Source organism: Amyelois transitella, chromosome 9 (genome assembly GCF_032362555.1).
Source record: "Amyelois transitella isolate CPQ chromosome 9, ilAmyTran1.1, whole genome shotgun sequence".
In the NCBI taxonomy this organism is placed as follows: Eukaryota; Metazoa; Arthropoda; class Insecta; order Lepidoptera; family Pyralidae; genus Amyelois; species Amyelois transitella.
The window spans coordinates 8,332,756-8,359,597 of NC_083512.1; the positions used below are offsets into that span (position 1 = coordinate 8,332,756).

Sequence of the window (26,842 nt, forward strand, 5' to 3'; positions counted from 1 at the left end):
ACAGATATGACACTCCGTGCTGTAAATTCATGATATCATCCAAATTTGGTTAAACATTTTCAAGGTACTTTTTCTCTTTCCTTAGCAGTGTAATCATAATCTCCAATGATTAATCCCAGAGGCAGAATGAAGTTTTATAAACAGTGACTGGTCATAGACTATTTCACTACAAGTCTTTATTCCACTTCCTGTAAAAAGTCCATTATATAATACTCCTCCTGACTCTGAGACTAGAATGAAAGTATGACGATAAAATTTATGTATTACTTCCTATTTATCAGTACTTTGTATCCAAAGTTCTCCATAACCTAACAACCGTGAAGTCCACAAAAAACGAGATTATTTTCTATACTTTAGACATTTTACTCCCTTGACTTGACTCGTCACTATGTAAACAAAAGGTAGCACTGGCTCGGCTTGATTGGAGCCTCTCACATGCAAAGACGATAGAAAACCTGTTTGAAAAATACGATTTTTAGTACCATGAATGAAAATATTATTAGAACTTGATTGGGAAGTTCCAAGTGACCTGTATATCATAGTTATCACATTAAGCAAAAAAATACACACGTACGAAAAGATATACATCTATTTTTATAAAGCGTCGAAGATTACAGTGGATTGGATCTTGATTTTGGCCACTCGATTATAGTCATAAGATGTAGATACTTGTTTTAACAATTTACAACATGAATTCTTATTTAACATTCATCATAAGTAACCGCCGTAAATGGTCTTCAAAATTAACATATCATTGTCAAATCTCAAGAGAATAATGAAGTTGATTTTGTAAATTATTCGAATATTGTTCTTATTAAATACCGAAAAATGTATTTATATACCATAATTTCACTTTTAAAAATTTTATTGTTTATATGAATGGAATAAAATTTTATAATAGTATATCAGTTTTGATCTTCAGTTGGGCAAATATCAAAGGAAATGAGACATTATTTCTGTTTAAAATATTTATTGACAGCCATCACTTTAAATGTGTAATGTATTTTAAATTACAAACTACTTAATCTATAAAATCTTTAAGGTATTTTATTTGCTTTGCATTGCAAAATCCAAAATATTTAAAGGAATTATGTACAAAAATTATTGCGTTGGTTTTAGGAATAGGATAAAATCACAAAGGTATCCAGGTCATTATCATTCTGTGCCAATCTATAATAAACAAGGAGTATCCTAAACTGTCAAGCTTGTATGAAGAGTTCGGTCTATCGCATGAGTCCTATTGGGACATTTGTGTCCCTCGGGTCGTCACTCAATGGGACCTTTATCGTGTGGGATACACATAAGTGTTTTAGTCCCAAAAGTCCTATTACCATTATGGGACATCTCAATGGGACTATTGGGACAAGTTATAGTCTTGTCCTCGTTGTGTCCTCTTCAGAAAGGAGCTCAACAGCTATTCGCTGTAAATTTGAAAAAAATTAATTAAAATTTTGCCAACCAATTCAATGTCACTATGCATTATGTGATTATTTGCACCATAAATTTTTAAGATAAATAAATACACATATAGTTGTATATCTAAAGTACAACTGTAAAATCGACCACATTTCCTTAGGTAAACAAATCGTTAATAATTCATGTTTTATATTGCAATTGTTTAACTTTATCTTTGTAGAAATTAATTATGTATTATAATACATGACATATTGTTAATCATTTAATTTATAAGTACAGGGACTTATAATAGGGATTCGCATTCCGTTACAACGATAGATAAGTGAAGTGGTATTGATACAGCTATAAATTTATGTCAAGTGAAAGAAAATCAGTAGAAATTCATATCCATACATATGTACCATATATATGTACGTAAAATAAAATTGTAAAAGACCGAAGTCTGTACTTGAAAGATATTGCCAAAAATCGATATTTATGAACAGAAAATGTGATTTTTACAACTTCTGTCTGCCTGTTTGTATATACTCGTATCACGCGAAAATTTTTGCTTCCATATGAATAAGTACTACTTAAAAATTACTTCTCCCGTCCCTCTAACAGCTAGTTAAAGCTAAAAAAGCAATAAATCGATATCACAGAGTCATGTTCTTCGGACGGGACGGGAGTCGCTTTGTATAATAAACTTACCCATTCCTGGATCCTGGTAATTGGTGGCTCTGTTCTAAGGAGGTCACACGCCGGGAAGTTCATGATGAATCGAAAATAAAGAAAATATGCGTTGGCTCAACTATTTAGACACCTTTATTATTATTTATTTCCGTTCCCGCGGCTATTTCGGAAAATCCTCTCTTCGTGCACCCCTGAACCCACAAACGGAACCTACATGCCAAATTATTAAAGTCTCTGATCCAGCAGGTTGGGCTATGCGTTGATATGTTAGTCAATCAGTGTCATCTTTTATACATTTAGACTAGAAAAAGCAACGCAGCCCAAATTACAGCCACAAAATTGTCATTGCATACTTTTAAAAGTGCATTACTTACAATGTCGTATACTGTTAGCATATGGGCAACATTACACAGATAGAAGTACTAATTAACCTTGGAAGTCTTTAAGTATCTAATTACAATGAGTAAACAGTAATATTATACGTTAGATAAAATTATGTGAAAGAGTTTAACAAATTCAGCAAATCACCAAATAACTTGCGAAGCAAAAAATATATTTTCGCTATGCGAAGTAATACCAGTCAATTAAGTTGAACTTTACACAGTACATGTTTACAGATCTGTAGATGGACTATGACAAAGATACATGGAATAAGAAAACAACTCATTATATACGGTATCATTAAGCCAAACATCTGAACGTAACCTTTCAACCTTTTCGAAACTGTCGGGTCTGTCAACCCCGTGAGGGATAGACGTGAATATATATAAATGTTTGCTATATAAGATAGATAATAAAATCAAAACAAAAATAAGATACTTATAAAAATTAAACAAATGATTTTTGAAATGCAATTTGTAGTATTATAGATATTTCAATATGGAAAACAGTCACTCATGGCCAGCTCAGTTAACATGATTTGGATTTCCAATGTAATAAAAACATGGTATAATATCTAATTAATATTCTTACAAATATTTACAAAACATACGTATAAACCAATTAGAACTTGTATTAAAACAAAAATGTATAAAAATAACAACTAACCGACACGATTCATTTATCAATCGAGTAAGCTCACGAATCTGTAACAAGAAAGGAAAATTATTTACGAATAGAAAGAAGATTTTAACATCTATGCTTAATATAATAAATACGAAAGTCTGTTATGCTTTCAAGTCTTAATTTTTTACTGATTTTAATAAAATTTTGTATTCTTAATTATTCTAAGTAGCAAACTAGACAAATTTTGTGAAAATTCCCACGAAAATGTTAATTTGACGCCGGCGGAACTGCAGGCAAAAGTATGCAACAATTTTTCGAAATAAATATCTTATTTGGAAAAAGACTTATTAGGAAGTTTGGATATGCGTTTATTATTTATTTACGCTTTATTCATTTGACTTATTTTCATGAAATGTCACAAAAACATAATATACATACATAAATACATAAAGTATTGTTCGATGAAGTACGGTAATCAAAAATTAACGACTATGAATCGGCTGTCAAAAACTGGTTTAAATTTTAAATATGAAACAAAATCATAATATTCCTTTTAATAAATGTATTACTCGTACATTTGCGGTTACTTACTTGTACTACTTAAAAGACTAGGAACTCTCATAGACCACAGTAATGGGTGGCTGCATTTTATTTTAACAACTTCCGATCCGTCAAATGTATTTGATGTACTAACTAGGTCCCCGAATCTTAACGGTTGATTATCTGAGAACGAAATAAAAGCATGTAATTTATCATCATCCTCCCGGCGTTAGTCTTAGTTACGTCCTCACACCTCTTGAAGAGGAGAAAGAGAGTTGAGAGTTTTACTATGTAATGTATAAAAATATTTTTTTTATACAACATCTCAAAGTCGGGAAAGTATCATGAATAGCTTCTATGCTGTAACAAAAAATAATTGTTAATAAATAAGACCAGCAACTTACCTAAATTCCATTTTAGCCCACTGGAGGTGACACTTTGACATGCTTCTCCGACTGGCACTAAAGAACACCAAGCTCTTTTATGCTGCCTTACATTCTCGGGAATGCTTATTATATGATTCCCAGGACATAGAAGCCAAGATATAGAGTCGTCTGACATAATATATACTTTAATTTCTGGGCTTAGGATATTTTTCTCTCTCACTAGGAATAACGCTTGTATGTTACCTAGTATGTGATCTATTCTTCCTGAAGTTTGAGCGATGACGATAACATGACTTATCTGTAATAAGAAGAAAACTAAGTTGCAGGTGACAGACTTATGTGTAATTAGAAGAAAACAGAGTTGTAGGATTCCACAAACCATGTCTTACTCCACCCACTAACTAACAGCTGAATGGGCCTATCAGTCTTGCCAAAACTGTTGTCTCTGTCTTCCCCGCAAGGGATATAGGCGTGATTATAATGAATGTATGTAACTTACATCTGTGCTTTGTGTTTGAAAACCATAACAAAACCTGAGGCATGAAAACAAACCGTAATGCAGATGAATAATGCATTGAGTAAGTACAGACACTTGGCTGGATAAAGACATATGACATTCTTATAAATAGTCATTCATCAAAAATTATTATACAATTAACTCGGACCCATATCGGACAAATAGCATTTAGTAAGGTCTTGTAATTTACAACTACCCCTTAGACATACTTCTAATTATGGAATTCTGGATGCTAACAAGGTTGAATTGATTTAAAACTTATTTAATGTCAGTGCCTAATTTGAACATACCAAAACTTACCTCTAAATTTTCTTGTGCAATATGTGAATTTAATTCCATCAGAGCCTTTGTAAAATCTGTGTAGTTTTGATCTGGAGTGTATACTATCTGTAACAAGAACAAATTTATGATATTTTTTACCAGTTGCAGTCAACCTAGGTAGTATCTAAAAATAATATATAATTTAATAAAGACAAATATAAGGTTACTTATTTGTTTATAACTTTTTCATTTATTTTTTTGTTTTTTATTGGTCAACATTTCCATTGGAATTGAGAACACAATAAAAGTTTGTAGTTTGGCTTTTAAATTTTATTATCTATAGTCGAGTGGAAGTAATACCAATAAAAGAAAGTAATGTATGTAAAATAATTGAAACTTTAAAAAAATACAATAATATCCGCCAAGTGGAATAAAGATAGTTTGAACTTGGATAAGAATGACACCCTTAATGTCATTTGAATAAAGGTGCCAGCGTCAGTTATTTTTTATCTATAATCCTGACTTTGGTTGACATGCTTAATGATAAGAATGACCATCATGCTATAAAGTTTATTTCCAAACAAATGATAATAAGTAGGTATTATTATAACTCATAAGTAGGTATTATTATAACTCAGATACAAATAAAATATTTAAACATTTATTTATAATAGACATTGGAACTTTGCAACTGATGTTTTCTTATTTGATTTGGGAAGGTAGGTAGGTAATGATATAAGACCACTAAGGCCATCGCATTAGGCACAAGTAGTCCAAGGTGTGCTAATGCTCTCAAGAGTAACTTCAAAGATAAAGTGTTTACAATGGACACTTATATCTGACAAATTTTAACAATGAGCAAAGAAGTTGTTATACCAAGCTGTCACTTAGGTCTTGGGTCTACTCCCTAAAGCTGAAAAATTATACATATATTTTTTAGTTAAATGACTTTATACCTAAATTTAAAATGTTTCACCTTACAACCTTTCTTTGTAAAATGCTCCTTGATATCAGGTAATATTGAGTCAAAGTCTCCAGTGACCAGGTCAGGAATCTTCATAGACTTTTGTAAATCTGACGGCATATTGCTGAGATATTTGTACCATTGTGTTGTTCCACCATCCACTGTTATTCTTACTATGGCTTAAATTATAAAAATAAAAATTAGTATTTAATTTGCCATCAAAAACAAAAGATAGTTTATCAAAAGGTTTTGAGAAAACATTAAGATATAAACTAAAAAGCTGCAATTAGAATCTGACGGCCTCTGTGGCGCAGCAATAGTAAGCTTGTCTGTGACAGCGGAGGTCCCGGGTTCAAATCCAGGCCAGGGCATGAAGAGAAAAGAACTTTTTCTGATTGGGCTGGGGTTTGGATGTTTATCTATATAAGTACATACATACATACATACATATGGTCACGTCTATATCCCTTGCGGGGTAGACAGAGCCAACAGTCTCAAATAGACTGAATGGCCACATTCAGCTATTTGGCTTAAAGAAAGAATTGAGATTCAAATAGTGACAGGTTGCAAGCCCATCGCCTAAAAAAGAATCCCAAGTTTATAAACCTAACCCTTAGTCGCCTTTTACGACATCCATGGGAAAGAGATGGAGTGTTCCTATTCTTTTTTGTACTGGTGCCGGGAACCACACACATCTATATAAGTATGAATTATAAAATTTCGTATCACTGAATTAGTATCTCATAACACAAGTCTCAAACTTACTTCAAGGCTAACTCAATCTGCGTAATTTGTCCTGTATATATATGTTTATTTATTTAGAATGGATTGGAAAAATGCTGGAACTTAAATAACAGAGAAGTGTAAAGAAATTGTAGATTAATATTTTATTGTACATGATATTTTAAGCCATCTTAGAACTATGTTAGTTTAAAATGGTATTACTAAATTAGTAAAAATTAATCTTTAATTGATATAAAGCACTCACCATTATTCCAAAAATGAGTCATGAATTCCAAACTTTGTACAATAGGTCTGTTAAGAATAAGGACAGCATACTGATTCGCTTGACTCAAAATAAATTCAGAAACATCCCACTTGCAGCATTTCACTATACATGGTAGCTGGCAGTATCTCTGCTGCATACATAAGATATTATTAAGTTTTCTTGCCTACAATAATTAAAATAACGTAAATGACAATAATGGTGGTAAAAAGTAAAACTTTATGAAACACATTTAATAATTATAACATTAATAATTATTAATAAACATAATTCACTCAAAGTTCAATTTATGTTAACTATAACTAATAAAAGAGAGATTTACAGGAAATACGTACAATAAAACTTAGTCCATTCATAGACATTTTTGCAGTAGGTGAAACTAGAACAAGATTACACTGAAATTGAAACTGATAAAACACAGAGTTCAGAAACTTTTCGTTGGTACACGAAGCCGATTTTATTCAAGGGCTAGATACACGAGTTAAAATAAAAACAAGATGAGGTTCTCTGTCTTTCTCCACGTTTTTTATTTCAATTCAAGTAAATCAACTTTTTAACTTTCAAATCAACGTCAACTTGGAGTGCCAATTGTTTTGACAATGACATTGACAACATTATTTTTTAAATGCAAGCGCAATGCCACTTGACGCGTAAGTGCTTGTGCAGCGATCGATTTCATTCGACCTAGCGCAGCGTGCCACCGACCTCTAGTTATTAGTCTTCAGTCGGAAGAAACCTGAAGAAAGAAAAAAAAATGTTCATTGCCACTGTCAATCTAGTTTGTTAATGTCAAATGCAAGATTGTTGTGAACGTGAGAAAAGAAAATAAAATAAATAAAATTTGCTATTTTCTATCAAAAATTAAAGTGTTTTGACAAGTTCGTGATAACCAAACGTCTACAAAAATGAATAGAATATTCGGTAGAGGTAAACCGAAAGAGCCAGGCCCAAGTATTACGGACTGTATCAGTAATGTAAGTAGTCAACAAAATACTTGACCAATGATGATTCATCTTCGTTTTCTTAGGTACCTACACTACTATATTTTTTTCAAACATTATTGTCACGTCTATATCCCTTGCGGGGTAGACAGGCCTAACAGTCTTGAAAAGAATGAAAGCCACGTTCAGCTGTATGGCTTTATGATGAAATTGAGATTAAAAAAGTGACAGGTTGCTAGCCCATCGCTTACAACGTTCTAACGAAGAACGACCCAAGTTCAGAAGCCTATCCCTCAGTCGCCTTTTACGACATCCATGGGAAAAACGGTTTTAGTCTATAGTCCTGAAAATTACATGGCACATATTTACATATAAATATAATGATATAAGTAGTATAATCTAGAAATTAAAATAAAGTGCTTCATCTTTTGGATCCATTAAAAAAAATTCAATCACAACTTATAGTCCCTTACATCAAACATAGCCAACAGTTTTGATAACACTAAGACCACCTTCATGGGATGGTTTAACATTTTCAATGCTAGAATTCAAGAAACAAAATGATTTTAAATTATTTGGGGGAAGGTGGGCTGCCACATCATCTAAAGAATTGACATAGTTATAATTAGCTGGCCTATCACCCAAAGAAGAATCTCAACTGTAGAAACCTTTCCGAAAGATACAATTGTTTGCTACTGGCATTCCAGGTTGATTCCAGAGCAGATAACATTGAACAAAAGGTACAGAAACTGGAGACTGAGCTCCGGAAGTACAAGGACCAAATGAACAAGATGAGGGAGGGGCCGGCTAAGAATGCAGTCAAACAAAAAGCTATGAGGGTCCTCAAGCAAAAGAAAATGTAAGTTTTTGTGGTATATTTGTAATGTTCCATCACTGATTTGGACATAGAGAAGAGACTTACTTTTTTCCTGGTTCCACTGAGGTGAACAAATGATTTTCTGGATTAAACAGGCACAGATGAATTGGTATTTTATGTGTGAGTTTGGTAAGTTAATCAATTTATGGAAATATAGACATTATATAATTACATTTATCTTTCATGTTGAATCCTACAAAAATTGAGAAATTTCCTAGGAAGTTTATAAACTAGCAATTCTTATTATTTTCCAGTGACATACTTTTTCATGTAACATTTTTGACATTCACTATGAGATATTGATTTTTCATTCGTCAACAACTATTCACAATCACTGATATATGTTACAGGTATGAACAGCAGTTAGAAAACCTCCGAGCGCAGTCATTCAACATGGAACAAGCGAACTATGCAACACAGACACTCAAAGACACCCACACTACTATAGCAGCTATGAAGGATGGCGTCACACAGATGAAAAAGGAATTTAAGAAAATCAATATTGATTCGATTGAGGTTGGTACAGTTAACATTATAAGGAAGATAAATTGAGGGGAAAGTGTATAAAATGAATACATTGAATATTCAATGAATAAAAAAAACGAATGGTTTACATTAATGGATTCCATGTCCATACCTAATATATAACAATAGTTGGAACAGTTTATTTGTTAAAACTATTGTTATATGTTATAAGGATCCTATTAAAGTTGTTAAGGATGGAAATCAACCCATATGTCCAGTCCATGTGTCCAAGGTTTTCTATTAGATATTAGGTAACTTATGTATAATCAAACTGTTATATGTTCTGATCAAAGCAAAGTCCATTTGGTCTCCATAGAAAGAGACTGAATGGTTCTTTGCTACATTCATAAAATCACGCTTCTTTCCCGGAACACTTCCGGTAGAATCTATATCTTTCCACTTGCTGTAATTCATGTATACTTTTTTCACTTGGGCCCTATACATCTTCTACTTTTCTTTTTATGCAGCGGTAACCCTTGTTTGTGTCACAGTAGCTCCCTAGTTCGAATACCGGCCAGGGCATTCAACCAAACTTTCTCTGATTGGCCTGGTTCTTGGATATTTTGCTATATAAGTATATATTATAAAATGTAATATCGTTGCGTTAGTCATAAAACAAGTTTCGAACTTACATCCAGGCTAACACAATTGGTATAAAGTGTCCTGGATATATATACCTATTTATTTATAACTTCATCCACATACATAAGTCTCTTTATGTATTCTTGTTGGTTTTGGGTACTCTTGTCTTGACTTTTTGCCAGGATTCTATGCTACTCTACCGTAAACCAATCCACCGTTATTATGTTTGAATTACATATAACTATATTTAAATTGTAACATTGCAGGATGTTAATGATGATCTGGCGGACATGTTGGAACAAGCAGATGAGGTTCAGGAAGCACTTGGCAGACAGTATGGTATGCCAGAGATTGATGACGATGAGCTGGCTGCAGAATTGGATGCTTTGGGTATGTTTATAGATTCAAACTTTATGTTTATTTTATTTATTCATTTTAACTTAATGGTAGTTAAATTGCAACAGGTTAACAGTTGCAAGGACTTAATGCCATAAGTAATTCTCTGCCAGTTAAATTTTGGACCAAACTGAGATGTACGTACATATATAGAGGTGGAGCGATAACAGTTATGAATTTTCATATTGATTTTTTTTTTAAAGTAATAACAGTTGATTCTTTATAATGAGGGTGACAAACCTAGTGGAGAAATTAAGTTAAGATTATGTCTTATTTGGGTATTAATTTGAAATAAGTTAACCAAATAAGAACTTTCACTGTAACAAATGTTAATTTTTTTTTTATTCAAGATACGAAATCTGTTTTATTCACTGAATATTTGTTTTTTCAATTAATCAACAGGCGACGAGATAGCCCAAGACGACGACACGTCGTACCTTGATGACGTGGTAAAGGCCCCCGCGGCGCCCGACCGCGAGCCGGGCGCCGACAGCGTGCGCAGCCGCGACGGAGTCCCCGTCGACGAGTTCGGCCTCCCGCTGGTGCCTAGCACGGCGCAGACGTCGCGCTGATGAGGTGATCCGCAAGTTTAACGTTCTTAATTCAAAAGTTTTCTTTAATATAAAAAAAAAATATTGTCGTGGCGTAGACGTCGCATTGATAAGGTGAATGCGATTGGCTTGAAATTGAATGTACTAGATTTTTTTTCTTATTTAAACAAAAAGAAAAGAGAAAAAGTTGACCAGAAATATAGTAGGTCTAGGTAGGCCATATTGCGGCTTAAAAAGTAAATTAAAATATTGAGCTGAAAATAATTATACGAGCAAATTAAGCATAATCCAACATTATTAAGTTTTCATAGTCAGTCTTGTTACTGACTTCTTTTATGTTGTGCATACATATCTTCAAATAAGTCTGATTTTAATTGACAATAATGCGCTATTGTCAAATGACTTATTACTTAAATGAGTCTACTAATAATATGACAACTATTTATAAATATGAAACGCAGAACTAGCATCATTGGCTCTTCTCAGTTTCTGGTCAAGTAAACTTCCCTATTAAGTTAATTTTTCAACTCTATCGCCAGGACAATAAGGTTAACATTATTTGAAATCGCCGCCACTGCCTTAGAAGGTTAAAAAGAAAAAAAAAAAACACTCCTCGGATATTATGTAAATTAAAATTTATTAAATTTGCAAGTAAGACTGCACAGTTTTTGATCACCTATATTTTATTTAATAACCATTTTTGTATAAGGCCTCTTATTTTTAAGCTAAGATAAATTTGCTGTTGTGATAAAAGTGAATGATTTTATATCTTAGGAGTATTGTAGAAAAACTAACAAAACATATGTTTAATAAAAAAAAATATATTACAATGCACCTTACGGTTTATGTAAATAATATAATTTGTTATATGTTTATTTTCTGCCGTAAAAGACACCATGAAAAGTAATTCTAAACAAACATTTCTAATAAGGTCATGGAATTGTTTATATTAGGATTCCTTTACATTTTACTACTCGTAATATCAAAACGATGACGTCTGATTCCACTCTTTATTACCCTTGCACAAACCAATGCTATTGTGCAATTAACACTAAGAAATTATTCACACAATTTTTATTATTTGTAGTCTATGGATCTGCTGGTTAATATTATCATTGAGAGAAATGCGTGAAACCTACCTACTATAAGTAAAAGGGTACATTACTGAACTTTCCATATAAGGTCATGCAGGCTTTTTTGGCAATCATTTAAACTAGGTGACTTGCCGATTATTTTTATAATATAAATATGTTGCTGTATCCCGTTTTATAAATATAATATAATTTTTATGTTAATAAACTTAAGTTGTACATTATTTTGTCTTTTATTATTTCTTGAAACTGCTTATCTTTCTTATACTTTTGAATGTACTTATTGCGTTTATACTTTTTATTGATACATATTTAAATCTACGAAGATATGTTAAGTAGTATTTAATAAATAATAATTATGTACGTAATATGGTGACAATTGCGTCGCGCGTGCCCTACAGGGGCAGAAAGCCTTAGACAGATGATCGGTGCAGTACATGTACATTTTTGAAAAGAAACCCAGATCTCGTTGTATACTAGTGTTTTAAATGAAACAACGTCATTAGGTAAAATAAACCTTTAATATTTATAACAATAAATTAGGGCATTATATTACAGTCAAATTCTAAAATACTGGTTCATATTCGTTACTTAGGTAACTTCGGGGCGAGTATCACTGGACCACCTGATCATTTTGACACGTCGATTCACACTGAACACAAGGTAGGCCATGATACTACAGTAGACTCGCTTGTCGAAAATAAATAATACTTATAACACAATATTTACATCCTAATAAATGATATGTACAGCCACACAACTTGTGATCTACCCATTAAAGTCTAATTTGCACTATCTAGGTTTGATGTGAACTTAGTCTAGAGACTCTTGACCTGTCTTTGGCAAGAAGAAGCAGAGGATTGCAGCAACTGAAAAAGAAAATAATTGTTAAGATTCATAATTTATTTAATTAAAATTGTGAAAATAAAATTAACGAAAGAAATAGGTGAAAATTTAAGTATGTGTTTTCCGCATAATAATTTTCCGATCAGAAACGTTTCACGTAAAATTTGAGACCGTAATTTGTTTAGAAAATGTTCATATAAATAAAGCATTCTAAAGTTTTACAATTATATGATACTAAACAAGTAAATAGGTGTATAATAACTTCAATTATAAAAAAAATGCATCAAATAAAACGCTTTCAATTATGGACCTTAGCTCAGTTCTAAGGTTCACAAGAGTAGTGTATACTTACTGAATAAGAATGCTGAGAAGACAACGATAGGCACCACACAGTTAAGGTCGATGAGGTACCCGAAAGACAGGTTGCCGATGAGGCCGCCGCCTCGACCCGCCGTCAGTGACAACGCGGCCGCCATTACCCTGAGAAGAAATAATGTGTCAGGAACAATACGCCAGAGTGGAAATGCCACGTGCCAATTCTACCCATTCATATATTCTCATTCACAAACTATTTAATTCAATTCATATACACAAACTATTTAACTCTTTTCCCGGTGTGAATACATCTTTCCCCTTTCCCTGCATACTTCTTACGCTTCATCCACATTCACCAATATTTTAAGCTCGGTTCTCTTGACCTGACTATTTACCAGGATGTCCCCGATTTGATTAAGATTCGTTCGACTTTAGACGTTCTGATTTACACTCGCCTACCTACTGTATATTGACTTTTTATCCCTTAGCGAATTGAGTTAATGCTTCGAATATGTAGCTTGGTTCAAAATTGCTATACGTATACTTCCAGCCTACTCTCGTGTGAGAAATTAAATTATCTAAACACTTATATCCCTTTCATGGTTATATGAAAATAAATGACGAATATTTTACATTGATATTTTGACCTCGATCTTAACCTACCCAAAAAGTATAATTTCCTTCATCTTACCTAAGATTCGTAGGGAACAAGTCAACAAGCACGCAGAACACAAGACTGATGGCCAGCGAAGTGAGGGCTTCGAAAATACACGACAGGACAAGATTTTGCGTCGAATTTTGTACGTAGTATAGACCCACAGTCACCGCACCAGCAAAACTCAAACTGAAGACTGAAAATAAAGAAAATAGTCATTAACTTAAGTTTATTCCTTCATGGCATGAGTCATGCAGGTATTGCAAATATCAATATATAGAAATGTAATGTACCAGTACATATGTATGTACATCCATCTAGAATATTTAAAGGGAACGATGCTTTACTTAGTTAAAAATCATTTTTATAAATAGATGACATTGTCTTGCGATTAGGCTGAGATTTAAGAAAAAAAAGATTATTTTTTGCCATTTAGATAGGAACCCTAAAAAGGTCGCAGGATATGAATAATTGGTTGTCCTAAACCCATAAGTCATATGATAATAACTCACTAAGGAAGAATTTGGCGCCAAGTTTGTGTACGCAAAGCGGCAACCATAGAGACGTAGGAATACACGCCAATCCGACGATGAGAGTGTGCATGTAGACGCTCTTGTCTATGGTCTTCATGCAGTCGAAGGGGTCATCTTCCACACCCCCTTCCAAATTGTCCACTTTGTATTCGGCGACGGTGCAGACAGAGGCGTGTGTGCCGGGGAAGGCCTTTTCGTAGGTTTCGTAACGGTTGAACAGCTCGGGGAACCAGATCATGAGGGTGTAGTAGCTGGAATGAAAAGGTTACAAATTATAGTTACTATATGTACATGCCTTTATGTTTAGTTAAATATGTTAAACGATATTTATGCACACGCTATACTGCTCCAATATCCATCCCTCCTCTCATGGGTCTTCTAGAAGAGATTTCTATTGAAATAAGTAGCACTTTTGTACTACAATTACTGCATAAAATTCTTCAGTCTAGGAAGTCTTTAATAGTAAGCAAATGAATAAAAGTAATGTTAACTAGATGGTCCACTGACCAGTCCATTATGCGGTGCGACTATTCTATATTACTCATAATCACACCAAATATAGATATTAATGTGTTCAAAGGATTTGCCAGACCTTTATCGGTGCGAGTTGACTTGTCTACCCCAGTTGTTAAAACTCGTCACTAACAGCCGTTTTCTCTAAAGACCTACCAACTTTCCGCTTTGTCCTTTTATCATTATCTTTCAGGCATTTGATCCGGTTACGTCTTGTCTGAAGCTGAGCTAAGTCCTCATAATACCTACGACAAAATATAAAAAAAATATTCTTCATACATAGGTATGCTTATTATATGACTAGTGCTGATAATTACCTTGTAGTTAAGCCAAACTGAATAAGACATGTGAGAATTGTGTTCTTGAGGTAAGGGGGCTTGCACAAAGCTTTGGTCTGTACCCAGATTTCGCCGAAAAGTCTTTTCAAGTCTTTCTTCTTACGCATGCTGAGGCTTCGCACAGACTTCTGTGAGCCCTGGGAAGCTACAGACACGGTTCGTTCTTTCTCCTTTAAGGTTTTGATCTGTAAAACATTATGTTGGGTTAGTTATAATGTAGGTAGAGTAACTATTATTAAGACTACCTTGGCCTAATAAATTACGAAATGGGGACTGCGTTTCTAATCGAAAAATATTTTAGCTCTCTTTTTCTCATGTTAGTTAAAATTAAGAAAAAACTCGTTACTCTTTTTTCAACTAGTCGAAGTTGTATTTTCTACGTATACATTAACTCTATTATGGTTTCTGAAGAAAGAGGATAACCAGGGTCAGAAGAATTTTAAATATGAGAAGATATTCAAAAGTACTCACAGGATAATTGTCAGGATCATCTCCAGTGTTCGATTTGTAGATTGTCTTCAAGCATTTAAGGGCATCGTCGTAATCCCCACATTCCATCATGAACTTAGGGCTTTCAGGGAAAGTGAGAAGCCAGAAGCCAAGTGCTAGGGATGGGACACCGCAAGCCGCGACGAACCAGTTCCACGAGTCGTATGAGAACCAACCGCGTTCTATGCGAATACCAGTGATGGGGATGATTGCCCATGCTATTACTGTGGAGAATAAAATCAGTAAGTTAATTAAAAAGTAATTTCCGCCATATTAACAAGTAGGTAAGGAGCTCAGCGTACATTTTAATCGATGTTCTATCTTATTAATGGTTAAGTAACGTGTTTAAGAAGCTTGTGTACGTTGTTTCAAAGTCCTGTCGTCTGAACGTTCAAAAATACATGGAAAAAAATTAACAAAAGTTAAAATAGTTTAACAAAGATTTTATAAGAAAACTTTAAACGTACTAAATTAGGTACCAATTCCAATTAAAGAAGGTTTTAAATTGGTATGCACAAGATTATAGATTAACTTATTTCTATAGATAATTATGTACATTGAACTTTATGAACTCACATGGCAGTAAGATGACACCCAAAGTCCAGAACATTTCCATCCAGCAGAGGATTTTCTCTCTGTATTTGGTTTGTTGGAACTCGCCGAGGTATGGGAAGCAAATACCCATAGCGCCAGCGACCCTGAAAAAGGATATCTTATATATAAAATTCTCGTGTCCTTCGAAACGGCTTGACCGATTCTCATGAAATTTTGTGATATTAAGTAGGTCTGAGAATCGGCCAACATCTATTTTTCATGCCCCTTAGTGATAGGGTTGTCCACCCTTAACATTTTTTTTAACTAGAAATTAAAAATTATTTAGATGGCAAAACAACGTTTGCCGGGACAGCTAATATTGATATAAAAAGATACACAGTATATAAAATTTTAAATTTCCGTTATTACACTTTCCCACTTTCCTTCTTCTCACCACTCTGGAGAGGAGCCCGGGATAAGCCCTTAACCATGGATCCTGGATTGGGTGAATTTTTACACGAAGCGACTCCTGTCTGATCTCCGCAACCTTTGCAGGGGAACCTAACCCGTATTGGATCATATGGTTACACATCCAGTTGCCTGAATGTGCAGGTTGCCTCACGTATTTTTGATTAGGTATGTTAAAAACTTAATGATTTTTATGTTCGTATGGAATTTGAAATAAGAGCTGGCCAAATTCATGTTATAGAATAAAGATTTTCTTAAAGGTAAAAATTGCCTATTTGACATATAACTTTAATCGTAGATATATTGACCAGCAATCGAAAGCAAAATTGTTGCATATTTAATTATCAGCTTAAGCAGAAGACCTTTAATGGCCATTAAAAAACCGACTGAAAGCAAATTGTTTGAAATGATGACACTGTTTCATGTCTTATTTATGGCTAATCACTGGATGTGGGAACCATGCGATTATAAAGTGACGCGTAGAGATCAAATCGCCACTATTGTTATTTACAAGCGGTTGAATATTAACACGTATGGACTAGGTAATAAAGTATAAATTAGCGATAGTTTTGTTGTCGACTTCAAGCGTTGTATTGTGGAAGTTTCATACGAAACGTGGCATTGTCACGTGCGTGGCAAGGATGTGTTTTTCCGATAGATACTTACGCAAACCCGTTGATGAAACGGCAGGCCATGAAGATGGGCAGGATCTGGACGAATGAGGAGAAGATTCCCACGAAGCCGTCCATCAAAAGTGTGGAGACCAGCACTATTTTCCGTCCTTTTGTGTCGGCCAAGCAACCCCAGAAGTATGAACCAATGACCATGCCTGTAATATATCAAAATTTGTAATTAACACCAAGATCGCGGTTGACAAAAAGAGAATAATAATAATCGATAATTACGTGGTAAGGTAAATCACTTTGCTTACAAAAATTTTAAAAGCTATAAAACTACTAACTTATCTATAGCAATTAAAATAACATAGTAGTAATGTTAAGGTATACCAGTACAGTATTTTGTCAATATAATTAGGTATGTAGATAAGTAGGTAATATGCGAAAAGTAAGAAACTAAATTTTTAACAGCCTGTTTCTTCTAAAGACACAACACTCAACGAAAAGGCTAATAAACTTGGGATTCTCTTAGGCGATTTGTTGGCAACCTGTCACTATTTGAATCTCAATACCATCATTAAGCCATACAGCTGAATGTGGTCTTTCATTCTTTTTGAGAATTTAGGCTCTGTCTACCAGTACGAGATAAATACGTCATTGTATTGCAATATTTATATTAGCAATATAATATTAGCAATATAATATTTGCAAGTTCCTTTTTGAGCTTAGGACACAATAATTGACTACTTACCTAACATAGGTGCGGCTGTAAGCCACCCTTTATCTGAAGACGTCATCTGGAAGTCACATGTGGCGGCTGGTAGTACAAATGATACTATAGTGATGCCGATGGCTGTGTTGGCGTAAATCAGCCCGGTGACCGCCAGCAGGCAGAAGTGAAACCGACCGAAGCCTGGAAAAATACAGCTGCATTGGGAAAAGAGTAAAAAGGGAACACTAGGAACAGAGGAGTAAGTAGAATGGCATTCCTAATGCCACGCTAAATGTAAGGGTAATAAGACCGTATGACAAATTTTATAGAATGATTGAAGGACGTGTAAAAATTGGTTTTTTGATTACCTCTGTGACGTTAAGTTATTAAATTTAGTTACTACATCTTTTACTATTTATTCTTATCTATCTGACGGAACAACGAAATTACCTCGATTTAAACGTATCACAAACGTTTTCGAAATTATTATCATGATAACGTTTTTGTATAGGGACAGTTTTGTACTTACCACATTTATAAAAGCAGCTTGGAATAAAATAATAATAAATTAATAAGACCAAATATAATGTATTTTATTTTAATTAGATAGTTATATTATTAGTATAGTTAAATAATTATTTTTATTTGGTTATTTATAGATAATTTTAACTCCTATTGTAAGTATCTAGTTATTTTTGATGCAATAAGAAAACATTTTAAAAAAAATATTATATGTATCTGATATATCTGATTTATATATAAGACAAGGAGTTCATTCTCATACTCCACCGAAATGGCTTGACCGATTCTCATGAAATTTTGTGGGCATATTAAGGTAGGTCTGAGAATCGGCCAACATCTAATTTTCATACCCACAAAATGCAAAACAACGTTTGCCGGGTCAGTTAGTTCATTTGTATAAATCAAGATATGTCCCAAGTGAACATGCACCAATCAAGTGGACCTTGAAATTATAATACGCAGTGAAGATCCTGGGAAATATCACTGTCATTATTTACCATCATTAGTACAAATCAGCCATAGTTGTATGATGAGCCAGCCCACTATGGCTACTAATAGTAGTGTGTAATGACAATGATGTATAAATGTCATGAAAGTACTGTCAGCTTCCGTCCCGGTCTGCTTGTACCATCTGCTTGTTTACTAATATACTTGGGATTCTTCTTTAAGGCGATGGGCTAGCAATCTGTCACTATTTGGATCTCATTTACATCATCAATCCATACAGCTGAATGTGGCCCATTCATCTTTTCAAGAACGTTGGCTCTGTCTACCCCGTAAGCGATAAAAACCTGATTGTTTATAGGTACGTATAATACTCACCGGCAGCAGAAATCGCGTTTTCGAAGTCCGCTCCATGTTCTAAGAAATCTAAACCTGTAAATGGAAAGGCACTTTTTTAGTGAGGACACTCAAAGATATTTTCATTGAAGTGCTGTATGGTTTTCGGAACTCCACCACTCCATATACAATATATTGAATTTTTATTGCTTAAGGACATTTTTACAGCATGTTTGAACGATGAAACTAAGTTTCCATAAAAACAAACAGGAAGGTTTTAAAAAAAATAATCATCATACAAATTGTTTGATCAGATGACCGGTCTTTTCTATGGGAAAATAAAATTTAATTAAACAATAAAAAATCATCCTTTTTATATGTTTTTCCTATAGATGTCGTGAGAGACAACTAAGGGAATACCCACTTCCGCCCAGTGCAAAAACCATGATCCATTTTCCAAGACCCCTAAACCGTATTGGATAGATCGTGGTTACATATCAACTTGCAGGTTTTCTCACGATGTTTTCCCACACCGTTAGAGAAAAACTAATAGATTACCTATACGGAGACAATTATATAAAATGGGATTGATAATAATTGAAATTTCAAAGCGATTTCATTATTAGAAGTGTTAAACTGTCAACAGTTATAGTGTTAATGATGTAGGTTTGTCTTGTCTATTGGCGCAATTGCTTTTCTCTTGAACGTGACAAATTTATTGGCTACGATAAATTCATATATTTATGGGTCACAACTTAATAATGTTTGATTTTTCCTATATATAAAAAATTATAGACGGTGCGTACATCAGAAAGTCCACCCAACTACGATTTGTAGAATCAAAGTGCTTCAAAGTTGTCCCAACAAAGTAGGTACCTAGTTTTGACAAGTCTACAGTCACAACAAACTTTTCTTATATAAAAATTCTCGTGTCACAATGTTCGTTCCCGTATTCCTCCGAAACGGCTTGACCGATTCTCATGAAATTTTGTGAGCATATTGATGTGGCGAAATCTATGAATACGCCACAAATGACAAAAATAAAATCACGCGACGCTATCAGTCAAAAACAGCGAAAAACCTAAATCGCACAAGCAAAATATTTCACAGATTGGAACATATATACAACCTCCGACTTAACACCGTCGGAGCCGCGGTTCCCCAGGAAGATCTTCCCTTTGGTGGCGGTGGAGCCGAATCATCGCACCCGCTACATTGAGTAGGTCTGAGAATCGGCCAACATCTATTTTTCATACCCCTTAGTGATAAGGGTTGTCCACCCTTAACATTTTTTTTTACTAGAAATTACTTAAAAAAATTTATATGGCAAAACAACGTTTGCCGGGACAGTTAGTATCTATGTGAAATTCTAATTAAATCAAAGATCAAAACTGATTCGTTATCAAAATTAAAACAAAACGAAACAGAAGTCAAATGGAGTTGTTCAAACAGCGTTGTAGTACTTACTATCAGCGTTTATCTAATCTTATAGGTAGTGGAAACTCATAACTTATTTTATTTACTAGCTCTGTATAAGTGATCAATTTTATATTCAACAAGAGATGAAGGTTTCAGCCATAAATAAAGCTGGAGTGACATGACCAAACAGCGGTTGACTTTATCATTGTCAGACTGTGTGCAAACGCCTTTACTTTGACAAATACAGACAAGGACACGGTCATTAATTGTTGCACTGTATGCATCAAGGTTAAAATTTCTAATTGTTTATTTATAGATTAATTCTACTTGGGACATTTTTGTTAAGTATTTGGAAGATCTTTAATTTGTTAGTGTCGTACGTTCAGGAGAACATAGTTCGCATAGTTTAATTTTCAAAATCATTTTTAAAGCCAGAAATAATAAATAAGCTATCTTTAAATATATTTGGAGAATTTGAAAAACAAATTATAATATTATTTTAGTTTTCGCCGTCCAAGCGAAGCTGCAGGTATGGTAAGGGATAAAGACGTGATTGTATGTATTTATATATATTTATGTATAGGCACAGGTAAATGCCGGAAAAATTAGGTACCTATAGAATTGTCATAGACGTAATCTCGACACATAAACGAATCTCAATTCTCTAGATGAATGGAGTTTACTCATAGAAGATGAGGCCAACCTAATTTTGACACTAAGCTCTGTCCTGTCTTGCCACGGTCATATTAATTGAAGATTATAAAATACTGGAGATTTTAATTGAAGATTTGCCAAATAGCTTGGAAGACAATAACTAATTAAACAAAGAAGTTCCCCGCAATTTTAAAAACGTTTTATTATAACGATGAAAGTTATGGCTTATTTTTATTTTTGGATATAACCTTACTAATGGATAATGTTTAATCATTCACATTTTTCTATTAAAAGGCAACCCAAGAGTTAACATTCGTACCTACTTAACTAAGCTCAAAGTTAATTATTCAACAAACAAAATTTCACAAGTTAATTCACAGGGCATCACTTGCATGTTACATTTGTCGCAGCACATAAATATTGGTTCGCCATGACAATAAGGGGTACATTTTTATTTTAAGGTGCCGTAGTTAACATGAAAATCTAGATAGCTCGGGTACCTTGTAATTAAGAGTTAACTGTCTCATCTCTGCGTGTTCCCAGAAGCGCCTTCGGCCACTATTACTACTACGAGATAACTGTGATGCGATTATAACGTGTGGCCCGTCACGCACTATTTTATCTCAGTACGCGGGAAAAAGCCAATGAAATATCTTCAATTTTATGGTTCGTAATGATGACATTGCAATCATATGAAGGTTGTACCCGTATACCCTCAGAGATTGCTAATATCGGAATGTTAATTGTATGGGTCGCTGTTGATTTTCCGTAGGTCAGGATTTTTTTCATTAGTTTCTATTTACATCTTTAAAGATACGCATTATTATGCAGGATCACTAGTTATTATTATCTTTTTTTATTACGATAGCGTTAATATCGTATCAACTTTCGAACGTCTACAGCTGAACATAGGCCTCATCGAATGACTTCCACCTCGCGCTGCTGAAGGCGGCTTACATTAATCGTTTCTCCGCGGACTTTACCAGCCCCCGTAAAATGGTTTGCGCGAAAATATATCGCTGTCCTGTTACGTCCTCATAAAAAGCGAAAAAGCGATTGTTTAACGCTCGAAACGGCGTCGTGCTTGCCTTGCTTACTAAATAACTCGCGTTTATTTTCCTTGTCAGTTTCTCGCAGCGAGCTCATTTTTAATAAACCAAAGATTATTTTAAATATGGTTTAAATTTAATAAAAAAATATGTATTTTATTATTTTTAAATTCTATTTAATACATAGGTACCTAAGTAATATATTATTTACTGGAGTTTCTTGAACTTTTACAGATAGGTTACAGATTTAAAATATTTATATGCCTGTGAGATAGGTAATTATCACGGGGTAGGAAGGGACAATTACACGTTTAGCTAGATGGCTTAATGATGGAATAGAGATAAGGATCTGGCTAGGATAGAATCCTAGCCAATCTAAAATTGATAATCCTTATTAAGGTAATACTCATAGGTATAATGTTTACTATATAATAATATAATGTTTATAAACGGAACCTTGACCTCGTTCAACCTTGCACTTGGGTGTTTTTATGCTTGTAACTGCCTGTTAAATGGAATGCAATTTATAAAACTCCTACATCTTGTTTCAGGCGCTAACAAACACACAATAGGACAGTCTTTGTCACGTCATAATTAGCAAATTAATAAGCATTTGTATTGAAGATTGGTATAAATGAGAGTGTCGAGCCTTGTTACGTGGATGGAATTGGAAACAAGATCGTAAATTAAAATACCTATTGCATTATATTTAAAGTAGATCGTACGATTAGTAAAATATATGAGTAGGTATAATGTTCATCGTTTATGATTTCGACAGCAAATAAATTAAATACTTCCTAGTTAAGCAAGTTATGAGCTTGGAAATTGTGATGAATTCTACAAGTTGCATAAATCCGCCCAAGTACTTTTAGCTGAATCGACATTTCCGACATTTCCGAGTTGTAAGTTTAGTCAATTTCACATCCTCCTTGCGCTTGGTCCAGTTAGATGTTATCCCTAGAGAGGAACCTTGATGACTCCTAAGACCCGATCCTTAACTTTTCACCCATCAAATGCAAATAATTCCAGCCCAATTTAAGACTTTAGGCGGGCAAGCAATACTTGTCATTATCTCAAATTTTTAGTAAGTCATCCAGCTTTCATCCAGGGCCTTTGTTCCTGTCTACCCCATAAAGGACAAAGACGTGCCATGTGTGTGCAATTAAAGAATATTTAGAGCTCGATGGTGGCATGACTAATACTAATTTGAAGACTTGCTATATGTCTATATAGCAAGTCTTGATATTTGTTCATTGTATTTTAAAGACTTGATAAAGACTCTGACTACCTAGCTGACATAATTTCAACAACCTGCTAAGTCTATAAATTTGATAAATAAATGATAACTTCATAGTCAGTGGGTTTAGCCCACCTCTTATGTTTATTTCACAAGTATTTGATACCGATTCTGGCCTGTCAGTTACTGTTTATCTTATTTAGTAAGGAAAATAATATTATTAGAATAGATAAATATCTACCTATATTTTTATTTATAAAGTAAAGTGGATTTTTAAGTTTATGTCTATACATTGAATAAGAAATCATCGGAAAACCAATAGTGACACTGAGAATCCATAATCTCAATAGACGATAATACTCTTCACCAAAAGTTGATGACATCACTTTCGGGTGCCTTAGGGTTTGTTGACACGAGATGCAATGCAGCGGATATGTGGTTGCAATAATAATGAATTAGCGTATACCTATTATAATTACGCATCTCGAGACGCGCCTCGTTTTGGAAAAGTCTCTCTCATCTCTACGTGAAGGTTGCACCCTCCGCAGAAGTGTTTCGGTGTCTGGAGCCCACCTCCCTACTTTTCTCTCTCCATTTGGTCCGGTTTTTAGCGTCCTCGGATTTCAGTCCATTGATAAAGTTTTGGAAAAGTAACACTAACTTTATGTTTTTATCGTTGTCTGATATAGAAAAAATCCTCAAATGGCCGAAGGTCAGTTCAAATGTTTAAATAAATTAATCATCTTTATATGGTATGTTTGCAATAATAGATGCACTCGTCATATTTACGTTTCAGAAGTGTCTTCTACTTGAGTAACGATCCATTGTTTCTTGACCGAATAAGGATGCTAAATTATGAATTATAGCGTGAAAGAGATTGCAAGAACAATAAAATTTTCGTCCCCTTAGCAAGATAAGCTAAAGGGGTTTATTTTTACCCGCAGACTAAAAACAGAGTGGTTCAATTTCAAGTCTGTAGCAGCAACGAATATAATTTTTTAACAGTTTTCATGGCTTGACAATAGAAATATAGGTTTCAAAAAACACAGTACCTATTTATTTATTCTATAAACTTGGCATTCTTCTTGTAGGCAATGCGTTAGGAACCTGTCACTTTGAATTTCATTGACCCATACATCTGAACTGGCCTTTCGGTATTGTTTAGACTGTCGGCTGTGTCTACCCCGCAGGGGATAAATACGCGATAATATGTATGTATTACATAATTTAATTTGCAAAAATGAAAAACACTACAACATTACGTATAGTCAATTGCTAAGTGTATTAATTGAAATAAAAAAGAATTAAATCATTAAGTTAGACGTACAGCCCATAAAAAATTTTGTTTTACTTGTAAGGTGTTGATATGAGGAAGTTCATAGTTAGGACCGATTAGGAATCGGAAACATCCTTGCTAAGGTGTGTTACGGTCAGTAGGTAAACGTCTTATCACATGCTTGTCGGGCCTGTGTCTATGCGTACCTATACGACAATGTTACACTACATAGGTATTAATCAAAAAATTAAGACTGCGTATGAGATTGTTATATTGCATAGGTATTAATCACAAAAAAGTTTGTTGAAAACTTTTAACTTGAATTTGTAGTAGGTAGTAAGCAGTTAGCTACAAAATATTGCATGATGAACAATGGGTTACTTTAAAAAATCAGCAAATTAACTACTACCTACCATATGAATACCTATAAGTATGTATATCATGCCTTATTCCCGCAGCAGGCTGATACTACATCTTTCCACTTTCTGTAAATTTTCATTTCATGCATACATTTTTGCTCATCCAAGTTTATTGGCTCAGGGTACTGTCAATCTGAACTTTACCATATTTTTGCAAAATAAATATTTCACTTTCTATATTTATCGGAAAAATTATTGCACAATATGTCCAAACCAAAGTTCAAACTACTCATTCTCTCTATAAATCTAAAACTTTTGTGCTTACCTCAATTACTTAAATATACATATTACTTAGCTTCCGGTTAAACTGCCAAAGCATACTGACATGACGAAATTAAGAATGTAAAGAAATTATGAAAGTACCTACATTCTATGGAAATTAAAAGAAATTCAAATGTCTGGTCTCCAAAACAAGAATTTGATTATGAGAGACTTAAATAGGGCTGCGACAATCGTTTTAAAAGCCTTTTTTTATCGCAAGCTTCTTCTATTATAAATATAGTTATTACTTGTCTTAACTGTAGTACTATCTTATTAAGACATGCTGTAATAAAAATTTAGAAGAAAAATATTTGTCGAGCAAAATAAATATGAATGACAGGCGTGTAGCTACCGTTTCCAAAGCATGGCAATTGTACGTACAATATCTTTTGTTTGAATACTAAGTCATACGCCTGGAGATTTTTGGTGTTTTTGCATTAAATCACTAGTTTAGTGTGATTAATTGAACCAAAGTTTTAACAAAACATTGTTTTTTTTTTGGGTGCTATAATTAGGACGGTAGTTACAAATTAAACTGACAGGAATTATAAAACTAAGAAGTGTGACAAAAACAAAATCACTTTGAAATTTCAACATGCATTCCCATTGCATCGTGAGTTATATTTTTCTTTAAAAACTAACTTATAAATTAAGTATTAATTTTTATAAATTAATTTCATAATTACCAACAAAAATACACTTACCCATTTTGTCAAATTCACTCTTACACTTTTATACAAAAAAGAATCCCGCTTTGAGATCACGTTATGAGATATGAGCGGACACTTTACCGTGACATCGTCACCCTACAAGCAACACTAGATGCGCATACGCAACGCGTCGCGGGCGCGGCCTCAAGGATCTGCTGCCTACTGAGGCTTCAGCGCGAATGCCGGATGACTACCAACTCTCACTGAGGACTCCTTCGGTTGCAGATAACGTTCGCGATCACTCATCTCGCGTTATCTTGTGACCATCGATCTCTGACAAGTCCTGATTAAATTTATATAATGCTTACGTAAACTCATTAACATAGTACTTCAGGTTTCATTGCCGAGGGTAAACAATTGTGCTTCAATGGCTCGTTGAACTAAGGCTTTTTTGTCCATTACGGCACGAGATACTTACATAATATATTAGAATATGAACACCAGTTTAAATGATTTGATTAAATTAACATATTTAAAGATGCATACGCTTCGAAAATGTTTTTGTTGTGCATAGATAAAAAAAATGAGATAAAACTGCTAAGCATAATTATTACATAAGATTTGCGAAAGATATAAGCGTCAGCTTTTACGATAAGCTTGGCATTGAACTTACTACACCCCGATCATCGTAATTAAATATTTACATGAAGCAGTAACTCTTAGTTCTTCTAAGATTATAAAATGAACGCTAAATGTTTATTTCTTCTCATTTCCGCAAAGTTGTTGTGTTTCCAGTTTAAATAGAAAATGTCAGGTTTTGTGATA

The 26,842-nt window shown here is 33.8% G+C and overlaps 3 protein-coding genes across 6 annotated transcripts; 1 reads left to right on the forward strand and 2 right to left on the reverse strand.

Moving 5' to 3' along the window:
• Positions 1–980: 980 nt before the first annotated feature.
• Positions 981–7,323, reverse strand: LOC106142914 (thiamin pyrophosphokinase 1). 4 transcript variants are annotated; one of them, XR_009657005.1, is made up of 8 exons: positions 7,103–7,322; positions 6,750–6,933; positions 5,774–5,940; positions 4,837–4,923; positions 4,038–4,317; positions 3,685–3,816; positions 2,107–3,173; positions 981–1,421 (listed from the first exon to the last, which is right to left on the reverse strand). XR_009657005.1 is itself a non-coding variant. In XM_060945887.1 (7 exons), exons 1-7 carry the CDS (start codon positions 7,127–7,129, stop codon positions 3,166–3,168), a joined length of 849 nt encoding a protein of 282 aa, XP_060801870.1. In that variant the 5' UTR covers positions 7,130–7,323; the 3' UTR covers positions 1,453–3,165. The 4 variants fall into 4 exon arrangements, 3 of the variants coding, with proteins under 3 accessions (XP_060801870.1, XP_013200315.2, XP_013200313.2); XM_060945887.1 differs by lacking the exon at positions 981–1,421 and having other exon boundaries at positions 1,453–3,173; positions 6,750–6,897; positions 7,103–7,323; XM_013344861.2 differs by lacking the exon at positions 981–1,421 and having other exon boundaries at positions 1,453–3,173; positions 6,750–6,900; positions 7,103–7,323.
• Positions 7,324–7,526: 203 nt separating this feature from the next.
• On the forward strand, positions 7,527–11,954 carry LOC106142880 (charged multivesicular body protein 5). The gene is made up of 5 exons (XM_013344817.2): positions 7,527–7,741; positions 8,416–8,567; positions 8,936–9,101; positions 9,959–10,082; positions 10,491–11,954. Exons 1-5 carry the CDS (start codon positions 7,673–7,675, stop codon positions 10,658–10,660), a joined length of 681 nt encoding a protein of 226 aa, XP_013200271.1. The 5' UTR covers positions 7,527–7,672; the 3' UTR covers positions 10,661–11,954.
• Positions 11,955–12,232: 278 nt separating this feature from the next.
• Positions 12,233–26,276, reverse strand: LOC106142879 (synaptic vesicle glycoprotein 2C). Its single transcript, XM_060945773.1, has 11 exons — positions 26,072–26,276; positions 19,095–19,148; positions 17,790–17,951; positions 17,088–17,250; positions 15,996–16,117; positions 15,402–15,643; positions 14,910–15,115; positions 14,059–14,330; positions 13,583–13,742; positions 12,929–13,056; positions 12,233–12,599 (listed from the first exon to the last, which is right to left on the reverse strand). Exons 1-11 carry the CDS (start codon positions 26,073–26,075, stop codon positions 12,544–12,546), a joined length of 1,569 nt encoding a protein of 522 aa, XP_060801756.1. The 5' UTR covers positions 26,076–26,276; the 3' UTR covers positions 12,233–12,543.
• Between the last annotated feature and the right edge of the window lie 566 nt (positions 26,277–26,842).

Bases quoted from the DNA above. Each gene is read 5' to 3' on its own strand.
- LOC106142879 (XM_060945773.1), bottom strand. The intron at 15,116-15,401 runs GTGAGTACTTTT...AATGTTTTACAG, and splicing joins ATGATCCTGACAATTATCCT to ATCAAAACCTTAAAGGAGAA. The intron at 12,600-12,928 runs GTAAGTATACAC...TTTCTTTTTCAG, and splicing joins CTTCTCAGCATTCTTATTCA to TTGCTGCAATCCTCTGCTTC.
- LOC106142914 (XM_013344859.2), bottom strand. From the start codon at position 7,129: ATGTCTATGAATGGACTAAGTTTTATT. The intron at 4,924-5,773 runs GTGAAACATTTT...TTCTTGTTACAG, and splicing joins TTACAAAGAAAGGTTGTAAG to ATAGTATACACTCCAGATCA. The intron at 3,817-4,037 runs GTAAGTTGCTGG...TTTCGTTCTCAG, and splicing joins TGGGCTAAAATGGAATTTAG to ATAATCAACCGTTAAGATTC.
- LOC106142880 (XM_013344817.2), top strand. From the start codon at position 7,673: ATGAATAGAATATTCGGTAGAGGTAAACCGAAAGAGCCAGGCCCAAGT. The intron at 7,742-8,415 runs GTAAGTAGTCAA...CTGGCATTCCAG, and splicing joins TTACGGACTGTATCAGTAAT to GTTGATTCCAGAGCAGATAA. The intron at 9,102-9,958 runs GTTGGTACAGTT...GTAACATTGCAG, and splicing joins TCAATATTGATTCGATTGAG to GATGTTAATGATGATCTGGC.